Source organism: Pristiophorus japonicus, chromosome 6 (assembly GCF_044704955.1).
Source record: "Pristiophorus japonicus isolate sPriJap1 chromosome 6, sPriJap1.hap1, whole genome shotgun sequence".
Classification (NCBI taxonomy): Eukaryota; Metazoa; Chordata; class Chondrichthyes; family Pristiophoridae; genus Pristiophorus; species Pristiophorus japonicus.
The window spans coordinates 34332959-34343537 of NC_091982.1; the positions used below are offsets into that span (position 1 = coordinate 34332959).

The window sequence follows — 10579 nt, forward strand, 5'->3', positions numbered from 1 at the left end:
ACCCCACTAGTCACTGCCTGCCATTCTGAAAAGTACCCATTTACTCCTACTCTTTGCTTCCTGTCTGACAACCAGTTCTCAATCCACGTCAGCACACTACCCCCAATCCCATGTGCTCTAACTTTGCACATCAATCTCTTGTGTGGGACCTTGTCAAACGCCTTCTGAAAGTCCAAATATACCACATCAACTGGTTCTCCCTTGTCCACTCTACTGGAAACATCCTCAAAAAATTCCAGAAGATTTGTCAAGCATGATTTCCCTTTCACAAATCCATGCTGACTTGGACCTATCATGTCACCTCTTTCCAAATGCTCTGCTATGACATCCTTAATAATTGATTCCATCATTTTACCCACTACCGATGTCAGGCTGACCGGTCTATAATTCCCTGTTTTCTCTCTCCCTCCTTTTTTAAAAAGTGGGGTTACATTGGCTACCCTCCACTCTATAGGAACTGATCCAGAGTCAATGGAATGTTGGAAAATGACTGTCAATGCATCCACTATTTTCAAGGCCACCTCCTTAAGTACTCTGGGATGCAGTCCATCAGGCCCTGGGGATTTATCGGCCTTCATTCTCCATCCTAATATAGAATTCCACCATATTATGGTCACTCTTCCCCAAGGGGCCTCGCACAACGAGATTGCTAATTAATCCTCTCTCATTACATAACACCCATTCTAAGATGGCCTCCCCCCTAGTTGGTTCCTCGACATATTGGTCTAAAAAACCATCCCTTATGCACTCCAGGAAATCCTCCTCCATCGTATTGTTTCCAGTTTGGTTAGCCCAATCTATGTGCATATTAAAGTCACCCATTATAACTGCTGCACCTTTATTGCATGCACCCCTAATTTCCTGTTTGATGCCCTCCCGAACATCACTACTACTGTTTGGAGGTCTGTACACAACTCCCACTAACGTTTTTTGCCCTTTGGTGTTCTGTAGCTCTACCCATATTGATTCCACATCATCCAAGCTAATGTCCTTCCTAACTATTGCCTTAATTGCACTATTCCTATCGAGATGTCCTGCTATTTCTTCCTTAATGATAATTTCAAGCATTTTCCCCACTACAGATGTTAAACTAACCAGCCTATAGTTACCTGCCTTTTGTCTGCCCTTTTTTAAACAGAGGCGTTACATTAGCTGCTTTCCAAACCGCTGGTACCTCCCCAGAGTCCAGAGAATTTTGGTAGATTATAACAAATGCATCTGCTATAACTTCCGCCATCTCTTTTAATACCCTGGGATGCATTTCATCAGGACCAGGGGACTTGTCTACCTTCAGTCTCATTAGCTTGTCCAGCACTACCCCCCCTAGTGATAGTGATTGTCTCAAGGTCCACCCTTCCCACATTCCTGTGACCAGCAATTTTTGGCATGGTTTTTGTGTCTTCCATGTGAAGACTGAAGCAAAATAATTGTTTAAGGTCTCAGCCATTTCCACATTTCCCACTATTAAATCCCCCTTCTCATCTTCTAAGGGACCAACATTTACTTTAGTCACTCTTTTCCGTTTTATATATCTATAAAGCTTTTACTATCCGTTTTTATGTTTTGCGCAAGTTTACCTTCGTAATCTATCTTTCCTTTCTTTATTGCTTTTTTAGTCATTCTTTGCTGTCGTTTAAAATTTTCCCAATCTTCTAGTTTCCCACTAACCTCGGCCACCTTATACGCATTGGCTTTTAATTTGATACTCTCCTTTATTTCCTTGGTTATCCACGGCTGGTTATCCCTTCTCTTACCACCCTTCTTTTTCACTGGAATATATTTTTGTTGAGCACGATGAAAGAGCTCCTTAAAAGTCCTCCACTGTTCCTCAATTGTGCCACCGTTTAGTCTGTGTTTCCAGTCTACTTTAGCCAACTCTGCCCTCATCCCACTGTAGTCCCCTTTGTTTAAGCATAGTACGCTCGTTTGAGACACTACTTCCTCATCCTCAATCTGTATTACAAATTCAACCACACTGTGATCACTCATTCCGAGAGGATCTTTTACTAGAGATCGTTTATTATTCCTGTCTCATTACACTGGACCAGATCTAAGATAGCTTGCTCCCTTGTAGGTTCTGTAACATACTGTTCTAAGAAACAATCCCGAATGCATTCTATGAATTTCTCCTCCAGGCTACCCCGTGCGATTTGATTTGACCAATCGATATGTAGGTTAAAATCCCCCTTGATTACTGCCATTCCTTTTTCACATGCCTCCATTATTCCCTTGATTATTGCCTGCCCCACCGTGAAGTTATTATTTGGGGGCCTATAAACTACACCCACTAGTGACTTTTCCCCCTTACTATCTCTAATCTCCACCCACAATGATTCAACATTTTGTTCATTAGAGCCAATATTGTCTCTCACAACTGCTCAGATATCATCCTTTATTAGCAGAGCTACCCCACCTCCTTTCCCTTCTTGTCTATCTTTCCGAATTGTCAGATACACCTGTATATTTAATTCCCAGTCTTGGCCCCCCTGCAACCACGTTTCTGTAATGGCCACCAAATCATACCCATTTGTAATGATTTGTGCCGTCAACTCATTTACTTTATTTCGAATGCTGCGTGCGTTTAGGTAGAGTGTTTTAATACTCGTTTTGAAACCATTATTTTTAGTTTTGACCCCTTCTGCCCCTTTATATTCAGTGGCCCTTTTTGTTTTTTGCCTTGGGTTTCTCTGCCCTCCACTTTTACTCATCTCCTTTCTGTCTTTTGCTTTTGTCTCCTTTTTATTTCCCTCTGTCTCCCTGCATTGGTTCCCATCCTCCTGCCATATTAGTTTAACTCCTTCCCAACAGCACTAGAAAACACTCCCCCAAGGACATTGGTTCCCGTCCTGCCCAGGTGCAGACCGTCCGGTTTGTACTGGTCCCACCTCCCCCAGAACCGGTTCCAATGCCCCAGGAATTTGAATCCCTCCCTGCTGCACCACTGCTCAAGCCACGTATTCATCTGAGCTATCCTGCGATTCCTACTCTGACTAGCACGTGGTACTGGTAGCAATCCTGAGAGTACTACTTTTGAGGTCCTACGTTTTAATTTAGCTCCTAGCTCCTTAAATTTGTCTTGTAAGACCTCATCCCTTTTTTTACTTATATCGTTGGTACCAATGTGCACCACGACAACTGGCTGTTCACCCTCCCTTTTCAGAATGTCCTGCACCCGCTCCGAGACATCCTTGACCCTTGCACCAGGGAGGCAACATACCATCCTGGAGTCTCGGTTGCGGCCGCAGAAATGCCTATCTATTCCCCTTACAATCGAATCCCCTATCACTATCGCTCTCCCACTCTTTTTCCTGCCCTCCTGTGCAGCAGAGCCAGCCACGGTGCCATGAACTTGGCTGCTGCTGCCCTCCCCTGATGAGTCATCCCCCTGAACAGTACTCAAAACGGTGTATCTGTTTTGCAGGGGTATGACCGCAGGGGACCCCTGCACTACCTTCCTTGCACTGCTCTTCCTGCTGGTCTTCCATTCCCTAGCTGGCTGTGTACTCTTCACCTGCGGTAAGACCAACTCGCTACACGTGCTACTCATGTCATTCTCTGTGGTAGGGAATTCCACAGGTTAACAACTCTCTGAGTGAAGAAGTTTCTCCTCATCTCAGTCCTAAATGGCCTACTCCTTATCCTAAGACTGTGTCCCCTGGTTCTGGACTTCCCCAACATCGGGAACATTCTTCCCACATCTAACCTGTCCAGTCCAGTCAGAAACTTATAGGTTTCTCTGAGATCCCATCTCATTCTTCTAAACTCCAGTGTATAAAGGCCCAGTCTCTCCTCATATGTTAGTCCAGCCATCCCGGGAATCAGTCTGATGAACCTTCGCTGCACTCCCTCAATAGCAAATACGTCCTTCCTCAGATTAGGGTGATGATGTTAATTGAGAAGTGTTCGTCAGTTAACCTGGAGAACTCACTGCTCTTCAAATAATGTCATGGGATCTTTAACATTTACCTGAGGCATTTGAACAGGCAACAGGGGCCTCAGTTTAACTCTTCGTCCAAAGGAAACCACTCCCTCGGTATTACAATAGCGTGCCAGCCTAAATTATACACCAAATCCTGGAGTGGGGCTTGCTCCACAATCCTCTAACTCAGAGGTGGGTGTGTCACCAACTGAGCATGCTTATACCAACTTATTTTGTATACTATAGAGCTGAAATTCCAAGAATGAGGGGTGGGGAAGAAGTCCCAGATCGAACAGGTTTCCACCCCTTTGAAGAAAAGTTTAAAAAAACTGCACTCCAGGGTCAAAGGTATTTCTTCGGCCTGCCCCTTTAATGTCAGAGAGCAACTTTTCGAGTGTGTCTGGGGGACATTGCTGTGGGCTACCTTGGTAATTCCTGCACAGTACCTCGGTGGGCCAAGTGGAAATTTTTCCTCTTGAGATTATGTCAAGAGCCTACTAAAGACCCCAAGGAGGATTCATTACCATTCCATATTGGGCATTCACTCATTATAGACATTGATTTTTGAAAATTTAGCTCTGCTGCGTCTTCATACTGATCCATCTCTGGGCAGTTCCTCTTGGAGGGGCACACTGCCGCTCCAAGTGCTGCTGCTTCCTTGGGGCGTGTGCCTGTGCTGTACTGCTACAGGCACCCATCAGGTTATGCGAATGGCTACAATGATAGTATGCAGGTACAGCAAGTGATCAGGAAGGCCAATGATATCTTGGCCTTTATTGCAAAGGGGATAAAGTATAAAAGCAAGGAAGTTTTGCTAACAGCTATACAAGGTATTGGTGACGCCAGACCTGGAATACTGCGAGTAATTTTGGTTTCCATATTTATGAAAGGATATATTTGCTTTGGAGGCAGTTCAGAGAAGGTTCACTAGGTTGATTCCGGGGATGAGGGGGTTGACTTATGAAGAAAGGTTGAGTAGGTTGGGCCTCTACTCATTGGAATTCAGAAGAATGAGAGGTGATCTTATCAAGATGCATAAGATTATGAGGGGGCTTGACAAGGTGGATGCAGAGAGGATGTTTCCACTGATGGGGGAAGACTAGAACTAGAGGACATGATCTTAGAATAAGGGGCCATCCATTTAAAACAGAGATGAGGAGGAATTTCTTCTCTCAGAGGGTTGTAAATCTGTGGAATTCGTTACCTCAGAGAGCTGTGGAAGCTGGAAATTGAATAAATTTAAGACAGAAATAGACAGTTTCTTAAACGATAAGGGATTATGGGGAGCGGGCGGGGAAGTGGAGCCGAGTCCATGATCAGATCAGCCACGATCTTATTGAATGGCGGAACAGGCTCGAGGGGCCGTATGGCCTACTCCTGTTCCTATTTCTTATGTTATCCCCAGAATTGAGGGCAGGAGCTGCAGCAGGTGGCATTCTACCTCACCCCCTCAAACTTGATTGTGGGATATCTATCTTTATATCAAGCAAGGCAGGTTCATTTTTCATTTTCATTTTTGGTGTGATGTGAAGACACTACTAATCTAAAATGACCAACTGCACACGAGCTGTAGAATGAGCAGTTTTTGAACAGTTATATGTAAAAATATTTGATGGCAGTCATAAAAAATTGTTGAACAAACTACTTGTTTATTCACAAACACATGATGCAAAGGCATAAATAACATTAAAACACATCTTTTCACAACTTAGAATCATACAGCACAGGAGGCCATTCAGCCCATCGTGTCTATTAGCCCAATTAGCCCCACACCCCTGCTCTTTCCCCATTGCCCTGCAAGTTATTCCCTTTAAATATTTATCCAATTCCCTCATAGCACAACTTACCTACCTCAAAAGGTAGTAATCACAGGATTGCTACCAGTGCCATTGCTAGTCAGAGTAGGAATCGCAGGATAGCTCAGATGAAAACGTGGCTTGAGGAGTGGTGCAGAAGGGAGGGATTCGAATTCCTGGGACATTGCAACCGGTTCTGGGGGAGGTGGGACAGTACAAACCGGATGGTCTGTACCTGGGCAGGACCGGAAAAAATGTCCTCGGGGAATGTTTGCTAGTGCTGTTGGGGAAGGGTTAAACTAATATGTCAGGGGGATGGAATGCTATGCAGGGAGACAGAGGGAAGTAGAATGGGGGCAGAAGCAAAAGATAGAAAGAAGAAAAGTAAAAGTGGAGGGCAGAGAAACCCAAGGCAAAAATCAAAAAGGGCCACATTACAGCAAAATTCTAAAAGTGCAAAGTGTGTTAAAAAGACAAGCCTGAAGGCCCTGTGCCTCAATGCGAGGAGTATTCGTAATAAGGTGGACAAATTAACTGCACAAGCAGCAATTAATAAATATGATATAATTGGCATCACGAAGACATGGCTCCAGGGTGACCAAGGCTGGGAACTCAACATCCAGGGGTATTCAACATTCAGGAAGAATAGACAGAAAGGAAAAGGAGGTGGGGTAGCGTTGCTGGTTAAAGAGGAAATTAACGCAATAGTAAGGAAGGACATTAGCTTGGATGATGTGGAATCTGTATGGATGGAGCTGCAGAATACCAAAGGGCAGAAAACGCGAGTGGGAGTTGTGTACAGACCACCAAACAGTAGTGAGGTTGGGGACAGCATCAAACAAGAAATTAGAGATGCATGCAATAAAGGTACAGCAGTTATCATGGGCGACTTTAACCTACAAAGAGATTGGGCTAACCAAACTGGTAGCAATACGGTGGAGGAGGATTTCCTGGAGTGTATTAGGGATGGTTTTCTCGACCAATATGTCGAGGAAGCAACTAGAGGGCTGGCCATCCTAGACTGGGTGATGTGTAATGAGAAAGGACTAATTAGCAATCTTGTTGTGCGAGGTCTTTTGGGGAAGAGTGACCATAATATCATAGAATTCTTTATTAAGATGGAGAGTGACACAGTTAATTCAGAGACTAGGGTCCTGAACTGAAGGAAAGGTAACTTCGATGGTATGAGGCGTGAATTGGCTAGAATAGAAGGGCAAATGATACTTAAAGGGTTGATGGTGGATAGGCAATGGCAAACATTTAAAGATCACATGGATGAACTTCAACAATTGTACATCCCTGTCTGGAATAAAAATATAATGGGGAAGTTGGTTCAACTGTGGCTAACAAGGGAAAATAAGGATAGTGCTAAATCCAAGGATGAGGCATATAAATTGGCCAGAAAAAACAGCAAATCTGAGTATTGGGAGAAATTTAGAATTCAGCAGAGGAGGACAAAGTGTTTAATTCGGAGGGTGAAAATAGAGTATAAGAGGAAGCTTGCCGAGAACATAAAAACTGACTGCAAATGCTTCTACAGATATGTGAAGAGACAAAGATTAGTGGAGACAAACGTAGGTCCCTTGCAGTCAGATACAGGTGAATTTATAATGGGGAACAAAGAAATGGCAGAGCAGTTGAACAAATACTTTGGTTCTGGCTTCACGAAGAAAGACACAAATAACCTTCAGGAAGTACTAGGGGACCGAGGGTCGAGTGAGAACGAGGAACTGAAGGATATCCTTATTAGGCGAGAAATTGTGTTAGGGAAATTGATGGGATTGAAGGCCGATAAATCCCCAGGGCCTGATAGTCTGCATCCCAGAGTACTTAAGGAAGTGGCCCTAGAAATAGTGGATGCATTGGTGATCATTTTCCAACAGTCTATCGACTCTGGATCAGTTCCTATGGACTGGAGGGTAGCTAATGTAACACCACTTTTTAAAAAAGGAGAGAGAAAACAGGTAATTATAGACCAGTTAGCCTGATATTAGTAGTGGGGAAAATGTTGGAATCAATTATTAAAGATGAAATAGCAGCGCATTTGGAAAGCAGTGACAGGATCGGTCCAAGTCAGCATGGATTTATGAAAGGGAAATCATGCTTGACAAATCTTCTGGACTTTTTTGAGGATGTAACTACTAGAGTGGACAAGGAAGAACCAGTAGATGTGCTGTATTTGGACTTTCAAAAGGCTTTTGACAAGGTCCCACACAAGAGATTGGTGTGCAAAATTAAAGCACATGTATTGGGGGTAATGCATGTTACCCTATCGTGGATAGAGAGCTGGTTGGCAGACAGGAAGCAGAGAGTTGGGATAAATGGGTCCTTTTCAGAATGGCAGGCAGTGACTAGTGGAGTGCCACAGGGCTCAGTGCTGGGACCCCAGCTATTCACCATATACATTCATGATTTAGATGAAGGAATTGAGTGCAATATCTCCAAGTTTGCAGATGACACTAAACTGGGTGGCAGTGTGAGCTGTGAGGAGGATGCTAAGAGGCTGCAGGGTGACTTGGACAGGTTAGGTGAGTGTGCAAATGCATGGCAGATGCAGTATAACATGGATAAATGTGAGGTTATCCAATTTGAGGGCAAAAACAGGAAGGCAGAATATTATCTGAATGGCGGCAGATTAGGAAAAGCGAAGGTGCAACGAGACCTGGGTATCATGGTACATCAGTCATTAAAAGTTGGCATGCAGGTACAGCAGGCGGTGAAGATGGCAAATGGTATGTTGGGCTTCATAGCTAGGGGATTTGAGTATAGGAGCAGGGAGGTCTTACTGCAGTTGTATAGGGTCTTGGTGAGGCCTCACCTGGAATATTGTGTTCAGTTTTGGTCTCCTAATCTGAGGAAGAACGTTCTTGCTATTGAGGGAGTGCAGCAAAGGTTCACCAGACTGATTCCCGGGATGGCTGGACTGACATATGAGGAGAGACTGGATCAATTGGGCCTGTATGCACTGGAGTTTAGAGGGATGAGAGGGGATCTCATAGAAACATATAAAATTCTGACGGGACTGGACAGGTTAGATGCAGGAAGAATGTTCCCAATGTTGGGGAAGTCCAGAACCAGGGGACACAGTCTAAGGATAAGGGGTAGGCCAATGAGATAAGAAGAAACTTCTTCACTCAGAGAGTTGTTAACCTGTGGAATTCCCTACCGCAGAGAGTTGTTGATGCCAGTTCATTGGATATATTCAAAAAGGAGTTAGATATGGCCCTTACGGCTAAAGGGGTATGGAGAGAAAGCTGGAAAGGGGTATTGTGGTGAATGATCAGCCATGATTTTATTGAATGGTGGTGCAGGCTCGAAGGGCCGAATGGCCAACTCTTGCACCTATTTTCTATGTTTCTATCCCTCTCGCCTCCACCACTCTCCACATCACAGCTGGCCATCATCACACAACCCAAGTGACACATCCCGCCCTCGCTTAGTGCCGATTGGCGGTTCCATTCGGCCATCAGCAAGTGTCAATCAACTGGAGCGGTCTCCTCCCTCTCTCGTCGGGCTCGGTGGACTCTTCCTCGCTGCGGCCTCTCGCGTTGGCTTTCAGCACTGACTTAACTCACCCGAGTGACCCGCTCAGATGACATTTGTTCGACGAGCTCATCGAAGCTGGTCGTCCCGACCGTCACAAACACCGACTCCATTTCTCGGCCGCGCTGATTCTCAGGAGCTGCGAGCCGTGCTCTCCGCGCTCTCCGCCGCCATCGTCCCAACCGTCCCCGAGGTGGCCGAGCAGCAGCTTGTGCGGAGTGTCTTTCACAACGACCTGGCACCGGGCTTTCTAACCTCATTGGAAAGGTTCTTGATACGTTTTCTTTTTCTGTTTTTTACATTTTTTTTACTCCTCTCGCGCCCCCCCCCCCCACCCGCCCCAAATGTTGACCGTACAAGGTACATATCATTCCTCATGTGAGAGTCTGAACACATCTTGCAAAGGCATTAATGCTCAGTTAGGAGGGTATGTTGATGCAAGTGGCCTGCAATACAGTCGATCCTTATCCTCTCATCAGCTGGTATCACACACATGTATTTTTCAACAGGAATCACTGAATGAAGAGTAGGATTTTGGCTGATTGTGTTTTGTATGCTGAGCTTTTTTTTCCATATTCGTTCCTGGGATGTGGGTGTCGCTGGCAAGGCCAGCATTCATTGCCCATCCCTAATTACTTTTGAGAAGGTGGTGGTGAGCCGTCGCCTTGAACCGCTGCAGTCCCTGTGCTGAAGGTATTCCCACAGTGCTGTTAGGGAGGATTTTGACCCAGCGACAATGAAGGAATGGTGATATAGTTCCAAGTCAGAATGGTGTGTGACTTGAGGTGATGGTGTTCCCATGTGCCTGCTGCCTTTGACCGAGGTGGTAGAGATCACAGGTTTGGGAGGTAATACTTGTAATAATGATTGAACTTGAAGCCATGGTCTGTCTGGCTTTATACTACATCACAAGATGCATTTATCCAATATGTCTTGAGGGAACTTGAGTTCCATTATTCTCATTCTACTGGACAAATTGATGACCAATGGTTATGATTGTGTGGAGAATAGTACATATCCACTGGGCACATACTTTACCATAAGATTAGGAATAAGTAGATGGTAGTGATAGTTGGGCAAGTCTTTTTAACTAATAGCAGAATGCATGTGTTTATTTAATATATAGCGACGTGGAATAGTAGGGGATTAGATTGTGGTCTGATTCTCCAACAATGAGTTCCTGATCTTTTTTAGGAACCAGAGGCAAATTGCATTCCAAAATGGAGTGCATAAGATAGGAACATAAGAATTAGGAGCAGGAGTAGGCCATTCGGTAAGATCATGGCTGATCTTTGACCTCAACTCCACTCTTCCGCTGGAT

At 44.7% G+C, this 10579-nt stretch overlaps 1 protein-coding gene across 1 annotated transcript in view; it reads right to left on the reverse strand.

Moving 5' to 3' along the window:
- alg13 (ALG13 UDP-N-acetylglucosaminyltransferase subunit) overlaps positions 1–9442 on the reverse strand; it is a 125137-nt gene extending 115695 nt beyond the window's left edge. The window contains exon 1 of the mRNA XM_070883944.1: positions 9291–9442. Coding sequence (XP_070740045.1) covers positions 9291–9371 — 81 coding nt within the window. The 5' untranslated portion in view covers positions 9372–9442. The remainder of the gene's footprint in view (positions 1–9290) is intronic.
- Between the last annotated feature and the right edge of the window lie 1137 nt (positions 9443–10579).